The 22,953-nt window shown below is 44.8% G+C and overlaps 1 protein-coding gene across 5 annotated transcripts in view; it reads right to left on the bottom strand.

Moving 5' to 3' along the window:
* Window positions 1-22,953, bottom strand: part of FRMD4A (FERM domain containing 4A) — a 360,918-nt gene that overhangs the window by 191,366 nt on the left and 146,599 nt on the right. The window contains exon 1 of one of the 5 annotated variants that reach the window (XM_068189518.1): window positions 19,922-20,303. The exons of the other annotated variants lie outside the window; for them this stretch is intronic. Coding sequence (XP_068045619.1) covers window positions 19,922-19,987 — 66 coding nt within the window. The 5' untranslated portion in view covers window positions 19,988-20,303. Of the gene's footprint in view, window positions 1-19,921; window positions 20,304-22,953 lie in introns of those variants that run through there. 5 annotated transcript variants of the gene reach the window in all.

Genomic DNA, 22,953 nt, shown 5'->3' on the forward strand with positions numbered 1-22,953 from the left:
AGAGTGTGAAACTTTGGTCCCAAAAAAAATATATTAAAGTGTAGGAATCATTCATACCCATTTTCTTGTGGAATGAAAGATCACCTTTTCTTTGAAGCCATTAGAAATTATTGAGACAATGAGGATAATATAAACTTCACCAGGAAATAAGCTCAGCTCAGACAGAAAGTTTGGCCATGAGTTTGGAAACGTGTTGGAAATCTCAACCCAACTTTCTGAACTTGAGTCAGCAAAATAAGAACCGTTTGACTACCTACACAACATATTCCCTCTTGGTCAGAACAGCTCTTTCCATGATTTCCATCAGGCTGGCTGGGAGGGGGCTGGTGCTTGTGAGCTTCACTGAAGTCACTGCTGGTGTTTAAGAGGCTTGTGCTGGTGTCTGGTCTGCACCAAAGTCTTTAGAGTGAAAATGGAAAAGATCTGTGAAGAGAAAATGTGCTGCTCATCCACTGTTTTGTTTTGATTTTTTCCCCCCAAACACTGTACATTATCTTGACTTAAATGGATGAAAAGACTGAAGAAGTTAAGAAGTGGAAAAAGGCATGTGTTGAACTTTCTACTTGATGCCTGAAAATGCTGTTAGTTCTGGAAAGTGTTGAAGCAACATTCAAGCTCTTCCTTGCACAGAACAGGAACTGATAAAGTCTGAAGACTTTCCGCGTCTGGACTTTAAAATCCAGCTGAAGGCATGTCAAAGCCCTTCCAGGGATAAGTCTTGGCTAGAAGATGAGTTAGGACTAGGACTTTAGGTTGGGACAGGTTGGAAGGAATTTCAACCACCCAAACTGCCACTTTGCATTATCTGTTACTGGCTGACTTTGCAAGAAACTGAGTCTCAGAACTGAAAAGCCCTTCCAGGAACCTTCAGTTTAGGGTGGTAAGTTCTTGCCTCCTGGGCTGCAGATCACCACCTTGAGGGAAATTAACCTGCTACTAAACTATCACAACTCTTTTGTGTGAGCTTGGGGCTGCTGCTGGGAGTGTGATCATGGTATCAGCTACCTGAAAAAGCCGTTTGAGCAGGCTTATTAGCCAAAAGGATCCATGAACCAGAGGAGCATTTTCACCCCCTCAGAAGTTTTATAACTGGATTCACATGATTCCCCTCTTCTCTTCACTCGAATCCAAAACATTTGGCTCATTTCTGGCTCCCAAACTCTATCCCCGGGCTAGCCCTTGCTCTGTCCCCTGGTCTTTCTGTCCCAGTGCTTGGCCAATGTGAAGGCAACAAATGCCAATTTGTAATGAAAAAAGCTTTTTATTTTCTCATCAAAATAAGAATCTAAAGTACTGGAAAATTCAAAGCAGAACCTCTGCTCGTGAGGTCTGCAGGCCTTGAGAGTGTTCGATAATTCAATTAAGCTCCAACCATTTGAAAGCCAATTTGAGCAGTATCCTGGTTCCAAATTCTTCAGAGTTCATCAGTCACTATCCATTAGCCTCTGCCATGCTCTTACCTCTTGCACTGTTAACCTGCATGCATTTTGGGGGGATGAAGTCTGGCACAGCTCCTGATCCGTTTCACAGAGAAGTCTGTTTTGATTTGTTACACCTTTTAGAAGTGTCACAAAATATTACAACTTCAGACACCTGAGAGGTGCACTAAGCGTTTATCTGTCTAGGTAGAGTTCAAATTAAACCAATTCCTCCAAAATACTTATGAACAGGTCAGAAGAGATAAAGCTCAGATGAAGCAGATAAAATTGATGTTTCGGCAGTCACAAGTGATTATATCAGAACATTACATAGGTGACAGCTTTGCTACTTAAGATTAGTCTTTTATTAATTTTTTTTATACAATTATTTGTCTACAGGGACGGTGAATAATTTTTTGTCACCTTGAGATTTGAGTAACTTCCAGAAAACAGCTAAGACAACAGGAGTTCCTTGCTTCAAGGTCTTTATTCTTTCTTTGCCAGCTTCTGCACTCAAATATCTACTGCTTGTTTGTTATCTATGATATCTGAGTAGCTCTGCTGTCACCTCGGTAGTCTATCAGATCACCCGTGATGCTGTCAAGGTAAGACACCTATCCAAAAATTGTCAGTGAAGGTGCTAAGCAAAGGTCTGAAGTACCTGCATGCCAGTGTAAGAGATTTCAAGTAAATAGCGTGAACTGGAAAGATCAACTTCCCTCGGAGCACTCGCTCAGCCGTGGTGTCAGAGTGAGTGCTCCCAGCATCACTCACAGAGTCTGCACGAAGGGCTCCATGGGCCAGGATCACTCCCCCGTGAATGCTGCAATGTCTGCCTGTTCCACCCTGTTGGACCCTGCACTCCAGCCCTCCCTGTGAGAGGTTTCTCACCACTCTGCTCTTGAATCCGTGCTGGAAAAATGGTTAGTAGCCAGCTGAATGCTGAATTATGCTTTGTCTACTAGAAAAGGAAAATCAGTAGCTCAGAATAATAAAAGTAATAAAAAATAAAAATAATAAAAAAATTTGTACAGCAGAAAGACATATTGGAACTCTTTTGTGGGTTAGCTTGAAGGCAATCTCCTCTCTTGCCAAAAGCAAAGGTCGCCATAAGCTGCAGCGTAGCGTGGGAAAACCTGCCTCGGAGTTGGTCTGCAGAGCAGAAAGACTGACTTTTTTTTCAGCCCTGGGTTCTCTCTTCTCAAGAGAAATTTATTTATAGGAGGAATGACGTTTCCTGCTGCATTCTTAACGTACTTGCAGCTTGGGATAAGAACATGAGAGCTTTGTCTTCTGCCATCTGTTTTCTATGGCAATAAATATCCATTTACGGATTTATCTTTGCCTGGTGTGTTTTAAAATCATGATACGAGTGAGTGTTCATGGATATCCATTCAGAGAGGAAGTGTCATAGGTAAATAGCAGTCCCAGCTCCGTGCTGGTATAGATTTACATTTGTGTAATGGACAGTGGAGCTGTGGCTTGGGGCTTTGGCCGCATTTTTAATCTTAACTGATCTTCTTTGGAAGCACAAGAAATAAAAAAGCAATCTGGACTGAATTCCCGCTGAGCTGGAAGCATGCACTGACACAACTGGGCACGAGGCCTTTAATTTACCATAGCTGAGAACCAGGACCTAAAGCTGAGGCATAAACTGCAAAACCCAATTTTAAATGGCTTTTCCAGCCAGACCTCTCCCAGCTTGATTAATTTCTTACAGCACTTCATTTTGCCTGGAGATGGCCTTCCTTTTTACACAGCCTCTGTAGTGCCAGGCTTTGAGCCTCAAAGGCAGAAGAGAGGGCAGACTTATTCCCTTTTAATACAAGAAAGCTGCATGTTTTCTCTGGGCTTTGTAACTCAAAAAAAAAACAACGCCTTGTGTTTGTGGTGAGAAACATTCCCGTGGATGGAAAATAGCCAGTGATGTCTGGAGAGGAGTAAATTGTACTCTTCCTTATGAGTGCCTTGAAGCAGCAGAAAGAGATCTCTGGATGGTGCTAGGCATTTGTTAGACATTAGCAGGACTCTATTCATCTTGCTCTCGCACACATCCGCAGCACATGGATATAATAAACATAGCTGGGAGGCACAAACCGTCTCACATCAATAATGCAAAGGCAGAAGGGACTGCATATTTAACGTGCTGGGGGAGGAAGACCCAGAGAAGGAAGATCTGGTAGGGAGGGCTCTCCGTTGAGAAACGCGGGGATGGGATTCATGTTTCCTGGCTTTTTTTTTTGGTGTGTAGGGGGGATTGTCTTCTAACCAAGGTGTGTGTGCTAGTTAAAGTAGAGCTGGCTGCAGTTGAAAGAATTATTAAATCAGTCAAAAATGTGTTCAGGGAACCTCCTTTGCAGCCCCCCACAGTACTTTGACTGCCTTTGCAGTGATCCCAAAGGCAATCCCAAGTGGTGGTCTGGATGAAAACATCTCATGGACATCAGCATTGAATTAGATGAACACAGCTCATACCTCAGTCCTGTGACACAAAGTACAAAGCTTAATTCTGCCTCAGCTGACATGTCTGGTGGTCTCTGTGTCATACCTACAAATATTTAGCAATGCCCTTTTTCACTTGGACTTGTAAAAGCCTTTGTAAAGCCCTCTCTTCTGCCATGCATTGCACAGATCTCTCACAGAGAATTTGCCCTGCCAGCCCTAGCTGGTGGGGGGCTCCAGGGAGAGAAAACACGATGCATCCTTCAGCCAGGCTGACCATAACCTCATGGGCCAGATGCCTGATGAGGCAGTTCTGTGATGAGGCAGAGCTAAAAGCAGCAAGGACAGAGGCTCAGGACAAAAAAGAAGTGATTGCAAAAATCATCCCATCAAATTCTCTGGCAACCCTTAAAGCAAGGCTCCAGCATTTGCCTGAGAAGTCTAAACCACCCCAACCTTAGGTCAAGAAGTGGGAAGGAGAGAAATAAACTGTGGATGTGAGTGAAAATAAAACAACACAACCCCCCTGACAATGTCACTTGGGCTGTGTGTGGAGCTGTTAAGTCTGTGCACACTGTTAAGTCTCCTGCAGTGCTGGTCATCCTTTTGCAGCTGTTCTTGCCTCCTATATAAACACTAACATTCTCCAACACCTTCTTCTGAAGGTATTTCCATGCTCTGCCATGCTCCCTGCCAAGGGGTTATATCCTGGAAACACCCTGTGAGAGTGCTGCTGGTTTTCACACCTCTCCATCACACGGGCTAATGCTCAGAGCAAAGCAAAGGCTCGGGCAGCTGCTGTCAGGCAGGTCAGGATGGATAAGATGCTTCCAAAGGGGATACGTGCATGCATGGAGGAGAGTGGTCCCACATTTTCTGCTCTGTTATATGTCTCCCAAATAGTGATAGAAAAAAGGGGAATGGTTTTAAATTAAAAGAGAAGAGATTTAAATTAGAAAAAATCCTCTACTGTGAGGGTGGTGAGGCAGTGGCACAGGTTGCCCAGAGATGTTGTGGATGCCCCATCCCTGGAAGTGTTCAGGGCCAGGTTGCATACAGTCCTGAGTAACCTGATGCAGTGTGTGGCATCCTGCCCCCCCGGGGTGGGGAGGGGGGGGGGGTCAGAATGAGATGATCATTAAGGTCCCTTTCAACCCAAACATTCTATAGTTTTATGATTTGTCTCTAGACTATTCTGCCTCAGGGACAGTCTGCGTAAAACCATGAGCCACTCCAGACAGGGAGGGACCCCCTGTGGCCATCAGCAGCAGAGGATGGTGGCCCTGCAGCAGCTGAGAGCTCACTCTGGATGAAAAATCATCTGCCACCTTGTGGGAAGCCACCTTGGAAGGGGACACCACACTCTGCCTCCCCACACTCGCAAGAACAGCTGCAAACCACCAGATGCCAACCCCAGTCCAGTGGCAGCAGTGCCAGGCAGGGAACACGAACAAAATAAAACCTGACCCAAGGCAGGTTAAGGCATCAGGGCTGTCTGCCCTGGGCCCCCTCAGAATGAGCATCTTGGACCACAAAGCCCAAATTTACCAGGAGGGACATTTCTGAATGCTCTCCAAAGCAACAACCCACAACCAAACAATAGCAGACCAAAGCTGTGTGAATAATTGATTATCTTTGGTTTGCTTGACGGACTGGAAAGGCAAAGGAAATATTTTTCAGGTTGACACAAAGTTATTCTGTTTTCTCTTCTGCCAAATGGAGGGGAAAGAAAAACAAACAGCAAAAAGGCTTTGCATTTAACCAAAACATTTTTCGAACAGCTTTTAATTTTTGAGATTTTTCTCATATTCCTTAAAAAAAGGAGTTTTTCTAAATTAAATTACACTCTTTTTGAAAGAAAAAATGCAGAAAAAAATGGTTTGAAATGCACAAAGCAGATTTTTTTTTTTTGAGTGCAACAGACTTGAAGTAAACTCACAGGTGGCTGCAGCTGCAGCCAGACTGCTTTTCAGCAAAACAGATGCCTCAAGCAAAGGCTTTCCTCTGTCCTGGGTGAAAGGACCAACTCTGAGCCACTCTGGGCTTGTAGAGCTTCTAAACTTGCCACCAGTGAGTGCAGCACTCTTGCCCACCCGTGGGGCACTCAACCCAAATCCCCTGTGGGTGGGAATGGGCAGAGGGTGCCTGTTCCCCTGAGCTGACCACTGTTTTGGGGATATCAGTAGTGACAAGCTGGGCTGTGAGTGTGTGTGCAAGGTGTCCCTGTTCCCTGGGGGGCTGTGCTGCCCCTGCCAGCTCTGTCACAGGCAGCTCAGCAGGCAAAGGCAGCCTGGAAGCACCTGGTGTGTGCCAGATGTGCACTCAGTGTGCGCTCTGTGGGTGTCCAGCATGCTCTGAGCTGAGCCCCCTGTCCCAGCCGCTGCTTCTTTGCCAACCCATCATTCTTCAAAGTGCCAGGACCCCCTGGCTCCCTGGGCACTGCTGCTGGGTGATGTGCTTCCAAGCAATCAATGACACTACTGCAGCTTTCCTGGGATCCCCTGCTATTCCTGCTGCAGCATGAGAGCAGCAGCCTTGCCTTGGCTGTCCAGGGACAGCCCTGTGGTGTCACCTCAGCTGGCACCAATTAGAGGGACTCTGTGCACTGCAGAGCCCTCACTGCCACCAGTGCTCGCTGAATAGCTCAGCGGGGACAGACACTGGTGGGCATCTGCATCTCTGCTCACTTACACAGAGCCCTTCCACACCACCCTGAGCTTTCCTCTGGTGTTCATTATTTAACAGTTATTATTATTATTATTATTATTATTATTATTATTATTATATTATTTACTCCCCACTGCTACAGGTCAGTGCTGCCATATGCCATCATGCTCTCTCGGTGAGTATTGAATATTTGAAACGCCTTTTTTTTCAGAAATTATTACCGCCAACTATTGCCACAGAGTCTTTAACTGGTTACATTTGTTGTAGGTTATCTTACAGTTCCTTTTGGCACCAATTTCCACTCTAAGCTACCACACAGCCCCTGACAAGTATTAATTCCCATTCATCAGCACACAGGTCCCACCAACAGTAATTCCTACCATGGCACACACCAGTAGTAATTTCTTCACACCATGACATAATCCCTGTTAGCTCTGACTACTAACAGGGCAGACAACTGCTATCAAATGGTACCCTCCTCATCCTCTGGGCATGCATTCAGGACAAAGAAATCATGGCTTACCCTTTCCACACTGCGTCTCCTCAGTGATCCATATGGTATTTTGAATAAAAGTCTTCGGGTCCTACCCGGAGTCACAGCTGTCTGTACTACCATAGTGCAGAGCTAACTCGTGAGTGTTTGTGTGTGAGAGAGAGAGAGTTCACAGCACACACAGCCTTCCCTTGAAATAACTTACAGTCTCATCTAGATTTCCCAACTATCAAATAGCTGAGTGGGTTTTCACATCAGACCATATGAGTCAAGATGTGGCTTGTTTGAAAGAAGGAGGGGGGAAACAGGGAAAAAAAATAAAAAAAGGAAACCCCAAGCCTTGTAACCTTAACAACATGCTTCCAGCAGCATATCTTTAGCTTCCTTCTGTTTCTCGGTGTAGTTTGCTCAGCAGGATTGCTGTGCCATAGAGGTGGAAGAATTAAGCTTCTGGGGAGAATGTTCCAAAAAACGTCAAGCCCGCTTCTTGTTGCTACAGATGGTAACCAGGTCAGTTGTCTAATCAAAGCTCTATCTGAGTTATTATACGTTTTGCCATGTGACTGCAGACCCCTCTGGTTTGCTGTACAGTAGATCCCTTAAAAAGAATATCTGGTGTATCACCATCTGGTGCAGAGATTAGTGTTAATTCCTGGTTCAGATATTCCTCCCTCCTGGATGCTGGAAAGCACAGAGGGCTCGGGCAGCTCCTCTGGGCTGCTCAGCTGAACTGAGCGCTCCCAGATCCAGGCTCTGTGTGGCACAGAGCAGCACATGCATTGGGACAGAGAACAGGCAGTACCACTCACATCCACATCACTGAAAGCCTGAGAGGTGATGCCTGCAGCTTCTATGTGTACTCACTCACTTAAAAAAATTATTATGTTACAGTCTGTGATTGTGAAGTGTTACTTTCACAAAGTCACTCTCAATGTCTACTTCTTTTTTTTTCTCTTATAAAACCACTTTAGAGGCTAAAAAATTTGAAAATTTATTTACACTCTAAATTGTACACACATGCTTCAGAAAGGGGAAAAATATTTCCCCTTCCCACAGCCTTTCTGTAAGAGCAGGAGTTGTCCTAAAGCAGCCAGGTATTATCCTGTGCTTTTATAGGAAAGTGTTTTGGGTGTTGTGCTCATTTCCATACTCTTTTAGAGGTATTGGTTCACATGCAGTTTAGAGTTAATGTGGGCAAAGTGGGAGCTTCTCAACACAGCAATTCCTTAATGGTACTCTGAATTTGCCCAGTAAAATGGAAAAGATGTTGGCCCGTGTTCTTTTCCTTGAAGCAGTCTAGCTGGGAGAGCAAAAATCTGCTGAGTTGGAGAGCCAGTCCCTTCCTCCATGTATTGTTCTCATTTTAATGCAAAACTAAAAATACTTTGTTTTGATCCAAGTCCAAAAGCTGGGATGAAGGTGTTAGGGACATGACATTAAAGCAACCATTTCAAATAAAAAAAAGAGAAACTCTATATGCTGAGCATATGTAGATGCATTAAAACCAGTCAAAGAAAAAAAAAAAAAAACCTGCAGCTTGATGTGGGAAACCCTAAATATTAAAACAATTGGCCTTTGTTCATAATGAGTTCCATATGTCTCTTGCCAAAGAGAGTGAAAGAGACAGGAAAAGATGGAAATATCTTAAACACGACTGACTTATATAGGTTCTTTGTGTGGAATAGTTGTACAGTTAGGGTCTTTGCTTCTTGTAGGTTTTTTTAATGATTGTTAGCGTCCCCCTTGCTATCTCACAGCCTGCCTACCTCTTTTTGTCAAGCATGAAGTGGCTGGCATTTCCCACGGGGAGCCTGTACCTGAATCAACAGAGCTCCTGTGACCGACTGCTGGAGAAAGAGGGCAAAGGTGGCAGCAATTAGCCTTGCTGGGAGCTTTTCCTGAATGAAAGCTGAGTCATGTCTGAGTCTGGACCTCGGGGCCGAGTGTTTCATACAAGAGGAGAGTAGCAAAGGTGTTCCTGTTCACCATATCCGAAGCCCTGGGTGGGGCTCCTGCCCACGCCAGCCCCCTTCCCCAGGAGCTCTCATATTCCTGCAAGCGTGTTCTCCTTCCTGCAGGTCCAGCTCATGGAAATAACAGCTTTGTAGATAGAAATTTATCCACTAGAGGGGACAAAGAGCCACTAGACACATGGAGATGTGTCTGTAAGCCATCAGGCTTTGGGACCAGGCACAGACAGTCCAGTGGTACCAGCATGAGACACCACATGCTGATATTCTCCACAGGGGAAAGGGGAGCCTTCATTCAGTCATTTCCACAAACCTCAAGTGTTTTTGCCTAGATTTTTAGGTCTTGCCAATGAAATGCAAATCTGTGTATTGCTCAAGGCAGCTGAATGATAATAAAAATACTCTTCTTTACAGGAAACATCTTGCACACATGAAAATAGAAGAACTCCATCCATTTTCATGTTATTGGAATCAATTCCAATAAGATCCCCAGATATCCCACTGGGTCTGACTCCTTGCTCCCTCACTGTACTGCACTCCAGGCACAACACTATGGCTACTCTCCATGTAAAACTGGAGACCTGGACTCACTATGACACTCTTTTCTGTTTCATTCCTCATTTCCCTGGTGGTATGAACCTGGAGAAAGGAAGCCAAACCTTAATCACCAGGACTGTGGAAACCATCCAGGAGGATGAGATGTTTGCTTTGTATTTTTTGTTCAAAGCACATTGGTAGGCAACTGTATAGGGCAGTCTACTAGAATTCATTTGATAGGTTGCCTAAAGGTAGTAATGTAAAACCTGCTCCCATGAGGGTCTTTCTAGCTGTTCCCAGAAGGTGAGTTTGGGTGTTTGTGGCAGGCATAAGCACATCCAAGGGCACTTCCACCCATCAAATTCTGAATTTGCCTCTGGAGATCCCCCTTTCCCATTTAGGTGGCTGCAGATGCAGACTGAGATGACCAGGCTCATCACTGAGTCTTCATTGAACTACGCTGCCTGCGGAGACCATCTCCAGCTGAACAGCACAGTAGGAAATAAATCCCCAAATATTCTAAGGGAGCATCCTGACCTTGCCTCCACAGACCCCCAGAAGGGACACAGTGTATTTACTAACTGCTGAAAGACAAAGCTCTTTAAAGCAGTGGATGCTTTTCAGTACTAATTGCAGGCTGCCAGGAGCAGTGGTTTGTGGTAACAATGCATCAGAGGAAAGTATATCCAATGGATTGCTATTTGGACTACATTTCTTTTTTGATCTTTAATGAAAAGGAGAGAGGAACCATTTACTGCTGCAAAGTGTGTCTTATATTTGCAACACAGGAGTCAAGTTTCAAGTCAGGGTACTCCCAGTGGAGATCAGTGAATGGAAACCAGTGACAGCAGTGGCACAGACTGAAATGCAGTAAGTGGTATGCATCAGATCTATCAAAATGACATTGTATTGTAAAATTGAAAAGTCACTCAGTACAGAAAAATTCACTTAAATTCGGTATTCCATGAAGACACAAGTATGGCAACAGATTGAGGGGAAAATAAGGATAATTTGCAGCTCCTGGCAGTATTTTCCACCCTGGACGATATCTATGGTTTGTCAGTAGCAAAGCCAAATTCTTCCCTGGAGTGCTGATAGGGAAACCACTTCTATTTGAGCTCTTTAGTAGCTCCTATTAATCTTTGTGGGATTTCTTACTTCCCACTGCAAGCAATCCTCCCTAGCTATTTTGTTGGAAAGACGAGGAGAACAGAGCTTCCCCAGAGCTTTGGGGCTGCAAACCCTGCAGTGACTTAGCTTACATTTTATTGCACTCAGAATCAGACTGCAAAGGAAATTGCCTTGTTGGGAGTGAAAGATGTGCAGAGGTTGTCATTGCAAATCCAGCTTGCCTTTGATTTAAAAAAAGCTAAACAATTTTCCAGTCTTACATGGTGTTTTACAGAGAAATGCTATGATCACTCTAGCCTGGGGAGGGATGTGGGAAAACACACTGGGTGCAGCGCCATTCCCATGTGAGTCCTTTCCATCGGAGCTGGCAATAACCCAGCAGCTTGCAGCGGTGAGAGAGAGGCTCTTTGTGGTCCCCAGCCACAGAAAACCTGGGGATTTCCCCTGTGTGTGGCAGGGCTGTGTCTCATCAGGAGCCACATGCACCAACCATCCTGTCCCTGTCTCCTCTGGGCAAGCAGTGCATGAGGGTGTCTTTGCTGTGTGCAGCTATGCAGGCTGAACATGAAGGTCAGCCCCACACTGGAACAGATTTGTGCTTTGTTTCACTCTGTTTTGGTGCTCTGGGTCACGCAGTGATCAAGCTGGTGCTGGACTGCATGTGCAGCATGTCCATCACTTGTACCAGCAAAGGCCAAGGGGAATTTGGGCTCCTGTCACAAATTTATATCATGCTGCAGCACAGGTGTTTAACCACCTGCAGATAGTTCACAGATATGTTAGTGGGTCTGACTAGCATAAGCCTAATCAGAAACCCAGAACCAAGCCCTTCTGGACTCATATCTGATGCACATTGCTGTAGGTTGACACAGAACATCATGTCAGGTGGTCCTAAATGTCCTCATTCACTGGCATTCCAGCATAAATATCTGCATGGTTGATCATCAGCTGCTTTGTGTACCTCAGCCTTGAGTGTTCATGGGGAATGGCAGCAGAGCAGAGCTTGAAGCCTGGGATGTCACTTGCTGAGCCTGCACCCAGCCAAGCACTTAGACCCATCAGCTGCTGTGCCCACCAAGCCAGCAAGTTCTTGGCTCAGCCCCTACTGAAAATCATGACACATGTGTAGACACCCCAGGAAATATCTTCAGGAAAGAGGACAGAGCAACCTACACCGCTCCTCTTCCCCTCCTGCCACCAGGCAGGCTGTCCCAGAGCAGCCTCCATCCCACCTCCAGTTCTCTGCATCCTCTGACCTCTCTGTGGTCCTGGCTGGGGAGAGTGGTCCCAGTCTTGGAGCACCCAGGCAGATGGGCTCCTGGAATACCCTGTCCAGAAGAGCAGCAGCAGATAGCAAGCAGGGCCTCTGCTAGATGGAAGGACATTTCCCTTGGGTTTTAGTGTGCTGGCAAGTCAGTTCTTTTCCCACATAACTCACGGAGACAGTAATTAATTCGGGAGGGAACTCGCCTGACCCCACTGCCCCGGAGACACGCCCCTGTAAACATCACGGAGGGATTGAAGGGGCCACCTCTGACTTCCAGGGCTAATATAAACAAAGGAGGAGATATTTGGCAACGATAGCACATTCCCACGTGGAGGCTGTGCAGCAGAGGCGGGGTGTGATGCACACACGAGCAGGCATGCTCTTAGCTGGGGGATGACTACGCAATATTTCTACTGGGGGTCTGCTCTAAAGCCTCTGCAAATCCTGGTGACAGCAACGAATGTGTGAATACTTGGTGCATCTCAGTATCAAATCGTAAAATGTGAGCAGGCTATTCCTGTGGAGTGCTTAGCCCTGCTGATTTGCTACAATTCCTGAAGAAATAGGGGTTTGCTCAGCACGGCATGGAAGGTACTCAGCCTTGAGCTCGATTTAAGCCTTAAACAGGATATGTGACATATGGACTATGTCAAACACTGTGAAGATAAATGCTTCTTTTTTCTGTGCAATTTTCTCTCTTTTAAAACTTCATCCATTTTACACTGCTTTGATTAATCTTAATATATTGTGGGAAAGCATATGTGTCTGTGTAAGGGAAGGAGAGAGAGTTATGCTGCCCCAAGAGAAAGCCACATGAATAGCAGAGAGACCAACATGTCCCTAAAGAAAGGGGGGAAGTAGAAGACCCCTGAGAGATGTTACAAGGGTTTTTTTTTAAGCTTTGCCAGACTTGGTAAACAGCTTCTTAGGCAAATTATGTTTTGTAGCTGTGGTCTCGCAGGCATGGAAAAATGATGACTTTTCTCCAAGTGAGGAGAAAACTCTGCATCAAGCTGAAAGAGGAGCTGCTAACATTGGCAAAATACAAACCCAACTAGGTTGTTTTTTGTGTATTTTTGGGACAGATGAAGCAATGTGAAAAGTTTGCCTCTGGATCTTCAGTCTTGGAATCCTGGAGTCTCTCCTGTAATTCATATCTCTTCATACAAAAGCCTATCCCAGTTGCAGGATACACCTGAAGTGGCATTTACCTCTCCTAACTTTGTTCCCTTTATGTGAGCTTGTCACTTGGACTCCTTTTGTCATAGCTGGAAGGAAATGGGCACTTGCAAGATTTGAGACACCAGACCTGCTTTAGCTGCTTATTTTGCTGGGGGTTGAATGGAACCTGAAAGTGTCAATGTCTCCCCACCAGTTATGAAACAAACATGACAACTGGCCACTCTTTGTCTGCCTTGCCAGCTCTCACAGGCTCTCCTCTGTCTCTTGGTAGCTGTATTTTATTACCTAGTGTTTGCTAACATCCCTTTTGGCATTCACACTCCCAGTGCTTCGTTCTCACTGTCTCATGTCTGTGTGCTGTTCAGCATGATTGGCCAAGCCTAGGCTGCTCCACAGAGCTCTTCTGTTCCACAAAGGCTCTGTGAGGGTCAGCAGCACAACCTGACTCTCATGGGAGTGAGATGGAAGCTCTCTGCAGCAGATGGCACCATGTGGAGGGTGGCAGCACAGCACTATGGCTTTTCTTCTGCTCCAGGACTGTCCATGGCAGCTGGATTCCTGGGTGGGCTCAAAAAATGACTCAACAAACTCATAAAAGGGCATCTACTGTTGGCTGCTAAATTTGAAGGTGCTACTTCTGCATCATAAAACCCTTGAGTACAAGGAACTGGTTGTTGAAAGGTAACTGTGGGGGTTGTGGTTATGCATTTACCCTCTTTTAGAGCTGTCTATAGGGACCTGATGTTATCTGCTGCTCAAGACATGATGCTGGGCTGCATCGTTCACTGGGAAGACCTGATGTGATTATTTTTCATTTCTCAGTTTCAGAAGTGTCTAAACAAAATCTGAGGCAAGGTACCTAATTAGATCTCTCTAATGGCACAGTCCTGCTAAGCAACCTCAGCTTTTACTGCAGGTCAGGGGGCCTGATTCTGCTTCTCCTCTCTGCACTGCCATAAATCATACTGACTCCTGTGGTGGAGGGTGAAGCTTTAAATCTCCTGCAAACTGGATACTGAGGAAAAACTAGGGGGATGCTGTTGTTGCCAGAGAGAAAGTCATTAGGAGATGATTCAAAGAACCAATTTCTCAGATAAATAAACACATGGAAATACCCATTATATTGCAGAGGGTGAGGTTAGCACTCACACTTCTGCATTATGTATGATTTGTGACTGCTCCAGGTACAAACTTGCTTCTTGCTCTTTGATTAGCAGGCCCTCACAGCCTGGCAAAGCCACACAATTTATTGCTGCTATAGAGGTTAATGGATCACTTTACATGTTGATAATGTCTTATTATTTCAATGGTTATTAAGAAAAATGTGATACAGACACCAGGAGTCGATAGCAACTGCAAGAATGTTTGTTTGATTACTGCGGGGAGGGGGACTGCTGTGTGCAGGGCTCATGGTGCAGATGGTGGTTGAAACAAGTTCATCACAACCATCTTCCTGCACCCCTCCTGCCTTCAGATTATCCTCAGTCCCAGCTATGAGGATGGCTGCTGTTTACTAGTGTTGATGGCATGAGAAAATAGGAAGGTTAATGGTATAATTGCCCAAAGAATGGACAATTTTCACAGCTATGTTTGCCAGAGCATGCTAGGATTAGATCCAAAGTCACACTTCATCCTTGGCATCAGAGATCTGTGAGACACTGATAGTAGGATTATTCTGCAGTTGTGTGGAGTCTTATACTCTGGAGGGAACAAATCACCAAACCAAGCTTCTGGAAGTTGCATTTCTGCTCCTTTCTAAGTGGGAAGATGGAGGAGGAGTCTGCTTAAATGGCTCCATGTCCCTTTGTCTCAGCTGCTCTATCTGTAACATGAAAAATTATCAGTGCTGATTTTATTGTTGTTTCACTCTTATTAATAAAGAGCTAGGTCAACTAAATGCCCCTCTCTTCACAGCTTAGTTTTAAGAGCTGGAATCTGTGGGTATTGGTAGCCACCACTCCAAGTCCTCACTGGGATACGATGGCCTTGTCCACCTCATAGTGCCACCCCCATTGCAAAGTCCACCAGGGAGCTCTGTCTCCTGTGATGCCTCTGGCCAAGAGACCTGACTCTCATTTCAGACTCTTCAGTCTTATCATTCGAGTCCCTCTCTTCCAAATATCCAGCTTTAGATCTGCCTGGATACAGGACTTTGACTCCCACCTTAATTCCAGTTCATCCCAGGTAATTTCTTCTGACTGAGTTTCATACTCTTGCTATCTTGGTGTTAACTTTGCCAGAACCTGACAACAGGGGGAGGGAGAAGAGCAGCTGTTTCTCTGGGTGATGGGGGAGGCTGGAGCACAGCAAATCTGGATTGCTACATCCACCCAGGGCAAAGCAATCACAGCCCCTCTCCATGCCAGAAAGCCCTCACAAATTTAATTTCATAAGATACTCTCATATAGGCTATATATATAGATATAGATATTTAAAAATATATTTTAAATATTTTATAGATACATATATAGACATATATACATTTACACATAAGTATATATTTTTCTGTGGAGTGTGGTGGGAAGAAGCCTGAGGAGCTAGCTGTGAAAATAGATGTTTTCAGGAATGTAGAAGGAGTTGTGGAGTGTACTGTGGATATGACAGGATGTGTTTGGATGGGCTCTAAGACCCCGAGAACCATTGGAGATAAATTGCCTGTTGTCTTCCAGGTGATACCTGGAGTGGGCCAGCACACAGGGTTTAAAGACTTCATCTGAAGGAATTTTTTCTTTCCTGGGATATCCACTACAGCTCCATCATGTCTACCCTCAGTCTCCTTTTTGACGCCAACGGATGTTTGACTACTTCTGGCTCACTTTCCTAATGGTATTATTATCCCTTAGCCTGTTTGCTTCAAAGTCTGCTTTTTAGCAGGTCTAAAGCCACATCCATAATGCAAGGATTCCCTCAGTGAGGCAGGCTCCACAGCCCTTCTCACTTTCAACCCCTTCCATATATCCCATGCAAAGTGCCCCATGCATGCTGGGCATGGGATATCCTGGAGGTTTGCTCTACCTGTGCCTAAGGCAAGGCCTGGAAGGCAGCAAGGTTGATCATTTACACACTGCTCAAGAATAATTCGTGTATCCAGAGGCAAGGAGGATTTAGCCCAGGTATGCCTTTTGCAAGCTATGAAACAAGGATTCAGAGGCTGCATTTCATATCCAGGCTCCCTTTTTCCTGTAGCACACCCGAAGGACCTGCTGAGCTTGTCCCTGCACTGCCCCCCTACTTTGGTCCCTGTCTCCCTGTCCAGCTTTCTCCAGGCAGCCAAGTCCCAGCTCATCAAGTGGCTGGGTAGCAGCCCGCCAGTGATGACAGCTAATTATGAAATGTCATGTCAGAGGCTTCCCTTTTATCTCATCTCATCCAGCCCAGTGAAGCTCTCCCTTTGGAAACAGGGAAAGGAAGTGTCAGTGCAGCACCAGCTGCTTCTCTGATAGCGGGATGACAACGCGGCCAGAACACCGTGTCTTGGAAGGAAGTGGCAGCTCGTGCCATGTAGATGCAAATCTCTGGTCTCCGCAAAAAGAAAGAAAAAATGTTTTAAAAAGTGTTCCCATGTAATACTAGCTTTCCAGAGGAAATGTTTAACACATCTGCTGGCGAGGCTTGCCATCATCCCTGCAAAACACGTAAATTCACTCCAGGTGAGTTCCTGTAGGAGAATTTAGCTAAAAAGCTTGTCCAGAGAAAAACTGGCCCAATCCTACAGTTTTTCTTCAGTCTGCATTACTGCAGAAGCCAAAATTACATCAAGGTGTGTTAGTGTGAGCTGAGCTATGTCTCAGTTTTCGTGAGAAACTGGTGGTTGCTTCTCATTTGTTGTCTGCTATAACCTTTTACACTGTGACACAGTGGGCTTGATAGTTTAGTACAAGCTATTAAAGTGAGCTTTGTCAGGGTCCACTGATCCAGGAATAGGTTACTGCCCCTAAGGTCCAAGAAGCATTAAAACTAAGATTCTTTGGAAGAAAAAAAAGATAACTCAAGGCTCCATAGACCACAATTTCCCAATTTTCTAAGTAATCACCTGGTTTGGAGCAGTGGAGGGCACCGAAGAATTGGAAGAGGAGCATTACGGTGACAGATGGCTTTGCTGTTTCAGCAATAAACCTGACACAGATGAAGATGCATGGCATGGAGCAGGCTTCAAGATCATTCCCAGGAGGGTGCTGTTACCTTGCAGTCTGCCCACAGCCCATCCAGCCCAACCAGTGTGGCCCCATGCTCCTCACCAAAATACCCATCTTGCTGCAGCAAAACACTTGGTAGTGGATCAATGACCTTGGACAAATCTGGCTGTTAGAATGCTCTGCAACAGCCAGAGCTTGACGTTTTGCCCTTCCTTCATATTGAGTTTTATATTTACTTTTCTGTATCCAGCATATCCTGAGGTTATTTTTAGCATTGCTAAATGAATAGGTGGTTTAAGATCAAACACAGCGACAAGGCAAGGTGATGTATGAGTAAAGCCTGAAAATTGTACCTAATAGTGGTGATTCTACATGTGGCATTTGATTTAGATTATCCAAAATTCTTCCTGCCTTAATTCCTAGGTAGAATTTAGAAGAGCCCAACTAGCTGCAAACACAGTTGCTCATAAGGGAAAACCTTTTTCCTTGATTTGCATAGAGGCTAGATTGGATTCTCAGCCCTGAAGCCTGGTCATGCTGCCCCTGGGTCGTTCAGCCCCAAGCTGTGCAGAGCACACAGCTGTGACACTGCTGCAGTGTGCCTGCACAATGCTGCTTACACACCCCAGCTCCTCCAGACCCAGCTGTGCTCAGGGGTGGCACATCATGGCACTGCACAGACATGTCCTTGCATCACAATTTCAGCTGTGACTGCACTGTCCCAGCTGGGGGTGTTTCACTGGGCTTCTAGAATTACAAATTTGAGAGACCAGTTCAAAACACAACCTGAGAAGAGCTCCATTGGTTTCATAAACTGAGGTCACCTGCACCTCTGGGGAATTTGGCACACATTTTATTTGGCCAGCTGTCACTCTCATTACAAAAATCACCAAACACCAAACCCAGAAACTCATGAGGAGAGGCATTTGGATGGAATCAAGTTATGGACATTGAAATAGACAATGAGACATGAAGCGCCAAGAAGATATGATTCCCTGCTTCCCTATCTTATTGGACTGTGTGGTTCCCAGCAACACAGGAGGATTTTCATGCCCTTCAAACACAATCAGACACATGTAGGATTGGTCAACCTCAGTCAACCCTGGCTTTCTAGATGTTGTCAATCTCTGAGATTCTGCTTGGAGCTACCCTGTGACAAAGTGCTTTAAGCACCCCTTGTTCAATGATACCTGTGCCAGGAGGGTCTCAGTCCCCCAGGTGTCAAACACCCAAGTCAGTGAAGCAACGCTGAGCTATAAATAGACCAAGAGGCATTGTGGTGCCAAGTTTATCCTACAACATTTGCAAACACTCCAAAGAAAGCACTGGCCCCTTCCCACACAGAATAACTTTCACAGTATGCTCTGGTTGTGAGAGGCAGATGTTACAACTTTTCTTATCACGGGGATGAAATCCTTAGGGATTTTCCCTGGGATTCACAGTACTGAGAGCTGGGAAAAGGAGTTGAACCCAAAGTGGCAAATAATCATTAGGCTGATTCAGATATTACAGCCCAAAGAGTATTTCAGTATTTTGTGCCCTAGGTAGTGGCTTTCACATGGCAGCTTCCAATAATGTTCATCTCCCCAATCCCAGCAGCCTAAGAAAGGGGTAAAGGCACTTTCCAAAGTACTGAGGGAAGATACCAGCACAGAGAAACTTGAATCCATTTCACAGCACAGATGGACATCTCAATAACTGGACCACAGGCTAGAAATCTGGCAAGATCTTCTGTTTTTCACTTTTGTGGCTGATGCCTAAGATTCCTCATCACTAGACCCTGAAATTCGAAATATTCCATTTAAGGGATGCCAAAAACTCTTCCAAAAATTCAGAAGGTCACTTGCCATCTTATTTCTTATAGCCTGAAGTCAGAGAGTACAGATCACCTTGGCATAACATTTTTTTCACAAAGACAAATGAACTGGGAATCCCTCATTGTTACTTTCCATCCCTTCCTACCAAAAAACCTTCCAAAACATGACCATCTCTGACCTTTAGGTGAAATCCATCAAGCTGTGTTGCAAAAGGCAAGAATATGTTTACAAACGCTTTCATATTTTAAAGAAACCTTAAGATGAGATGATAAAGACAGATTCTTATCTCAGATGTGTAGAAGCAAATCATATATTGCTTCACTGAGCTTTGATGATTCCAAGGAAGCAATCGCAGATTTACACTGGTTTAAAGTATTTGATATGTCCAGGAATAATAAACTGGATTCTCTTGAAAACACAACTGTTTTGTTTGTTCCTACACCTCTTACAAAATAACCCAAGAGTCAAAATTGTAATCTAATATCTGTCAAAATCCTAAAGTCAAGGACACTTGGTGTCAAGCAACACACAATTTAAATCTCTGTCAATGCAATAGTTTTACAAAAATAGTCCTCAAACTGACCAAATCCCTCCTCCTTTTCACATCACATTTGTAGATGATACACAAAATCAGTGCAAAATCTGTCCTGTCTTGGATCTCACACTGTTCCAGTTTTTCATGTTATTGCTTGCACGCGATGCCTAAACCAAAACATATTGGTAGAGTTGGATTACACACAGTTTATCAGGAAATGTAAAGAAATTAAGTAAATGTAACACTTTGGATATGCCATAAAATTTGTATACTGCCTTCTGGATTATTGGCTTCTCAATTTAAAAAGGAAATTGTGGTTTACTTACAAACACATCCATTAGTAGGTGCTCCAGCGTCACTTCAATATCCTCTAATTTAGCTGCTAAAGTCATTGTGAAGTCAAACAGAGGAAAGCTGTCAGAAGTTGCAATCCAAAGCGTCTGTGGCCAAATCTAGTTCTCAGACTGTCACAAATGAGTTTCTCACAGATAAGGAAAATCCAAGAAATCAAAACTTAACATCAGAGTCCAGAAGACGCCTGGACTCCGTGCCGGCTGTCAGCCCTGCTTGCAGGACTGAGGATTATTCCATGTGTGCAAGATGGGAGCAGAAGCTGCAGCGTGTGTGCTGCCTTCCTTTCAGAGCTCCTCAGCCAGAAGCATGGAGTTATATCTGGGAAACCACAACAGAGGGAGGGAAAGACACACACAGAAGGAGAGAGAGGGGAGGAATGGAATAAACTGCCTTTGACTATGACTGATATTTATAGGACTGCTTGTTTTTGACTCCAGTCCATTTCTCTGTTCATTTCTGACCTTTCACAAATGGCCCAGCACACTGGAGCGTATTGTACAACAGGGGCAGCAGGTCCCACAGAAGTTGGCTGTGACCAGTGCTGGGCCAATTCACACAAGCACTCCATCAATAGCTCTTTGTCACAGCATACCAGGCTCTGCGCTTTAGCAAGTGACAGAGGAGAGCACAGACGTGTAAAAAAAAAAGGAAACAAAAGTTGTTTGGATACTAATTCTTTCCTAAGAGTATTAATAGATCCCCTTACCCACTCCCCAAGGCGCTGGCGTGCAGTGGTGACTGCTGAGGTTACGTATGGATGGGAATAACCCCCAAAAATACTGCAGGGTTTGACCCTGCAAACACCGCTTCTGACACATACTCCCACCACTCAACCCTTTCAGGTCTGCAGCATCCTTGTCCCCTAAGCACTTCTCAGGACTAAGTCCATCCATTTACTGTATTTATGGAAAGTTTAAAGCATGAGCCCAAGTGCTTGCAGTTTCTCCACACATCTGCTTGCACTTAATGGAGAAAAGGTTTCTGCTTGCTTAGCACTTTGTAGCTCTCACAGCTCCACATGGAGGGGAAAGGTATTGATGGACATGACCCAACCAAAGCAAAACCCAGTGGAGGTTCCCTTCAAGAATTTTCCATAATGTTAACTGGAACCAACTAGAAAGGAAACTGAGGCACAAAAAGGAGAAATACTGAAAGTCTTGACATGGCCAAGACTGGTGTCAAAGTCTTCTGCATCCTAGACAGTGCCAGGTTCATCAAACTGCCTTTCATGATTGACATTGCTCAGCCAAATAATTTTTTATTTAATTGACATGTACCCACATAGTTTGAGAATGAAATCTTGCATGTAATGTATTCCAGACACTGGACAAAAAATATCCACAAGGCTGCTCTAAAGGCCTCAGAAACTGAAGACCATTATTATTTATAAAGATGTGAGATGGATAGAGTTGATGGAGCTTAGAAAGACCTCTAGTCATAAATTCCAACTAAATATCCTCAGAGTTATAGCTGAAATCACATTTTCAGACATGTACCCATTAGCATCTGAACAGGAGCTGCCTCTGATAGCCGAGTTTTACTAGACAACAACATGATGGACCATTTGGGACATGTTATGATGGATGGTCGCAACAGCAGAGAAGGACATGTCATTCGTTTTCCAGATGGACCAACTCTCATTGACACATGGCCCTACATCAGATGATGGGTTGACTGCTCCAGAAATAAACCCAGCATGGGAAGATTGCCTACTGCAAAAAAGCCTGTTAATCATTCACATGCTGCCCTTTCATTAAAGGTTTGACAAAGTGTCTGTGTTCACCAGTGTGAGTGGAGGGGTGTTTTAATGAGCGTGGATCAAAACAAAGAGGAATACATTTGGAGGGAAGGCGGTGGAAACCCAGGGAACCAGAATGCAGTAAGGCAATGAGTAAGCTGGTGTGCATGGGCACAGGGCCCACCACAGACAGGATTTCACGTGTTCTGCTCTCTAGGAAGCACTTGCAGAAGAAGACCTGACTGCTGGTAAGGTCTTCATCCTCCTCCAACAAGCATGGAAATTCAGATATTCCAGGAATCTATGGTTTCTATGCAACCAGGCTGGGTACAGGCACACATGCCTGGCCTTCTGCAGGTCCCTGGCCCCCAGAGATCAGTGTTTGGGCTGTGTCAGATGAGCCAGCAGTGCTCCAGCCAGACTGAATCATGCATTTGTCCACCTCTAACTGACCCAACTACTGTCCAACCAGTCTGACCACAACAAGAAAGTCACTGGAATCAAACATGTGATCCCTTCTGTCCTCCTCACCCCATTTATTGCACAAAGGCTAAGTGTTAAATACTGAAATACGAAATTAAAGATTCTTTTCTGTAGGCTCCCTCTGTGCAATAGAACAGGGCAAGCATGTCACTTGTGCCCCTTGACTGTCCCTGTAGCTGCATTGTGTTGGTTGCAGAGATAAACAACAGGAGACATCTTCCAGGGTCAGAACACAGTGGCCACGTGACAGATTCTTTGACTTCAACACAGGCTCATTTTTGTCTTCACAAAGATGAATTTCAAGATTATTTCAAAACTGATGGAGAAAATAGTATCAGGCACAAGAAAATGGCTTAGGGGAACACATAACGCCTTTTCTGATGCCCACTCAAGAAACACCTGGCACTAAAAACACCACGTGCTCCACTGGCAAAGGCAAAGAGGATGAATGGATTCCTGGGTTCTCACCCAGACTCAGCTCTACATGGCCTGGGATTCCCTTATTACAACAATATATATTGATGTAGCAGCTCTTAGGCTCTTGCAATTGCAATATTCAGCTGAGAAATTCTCTTGCTTATCAATAATAGCTGTCTATAGAGATGGTCAGAAGTTTGGTTAAAAATTCTATTGCTGGGAAAAGTTGCTTTGCTGAAAGTCCTGTGGAAATTTCCTGACTCCCAGAGTACAGGGAATTTTATACTCAAGGGTATATATCTTTCCTTTTGTTGTTCAAATTGCAATAACATTTCAGATTCAAAGCAAAGCACAGTGGAGGAAAAT

This window comes from Anomalospiza imberbis, chromosome 5, assembly GCF_031753505.1.
Source record: "Anomalospiza imberbis isolate Cuckoo-Finch-1a 21T00152 chromosome 5, ASM3175350v1, whole genome shotgun sequence".
NCBI lineage: Eukaryota > Metazoa > Chordata > Aves > Passeriformes > Viduidae > Anomalospiza > Anomalospiza imberbis.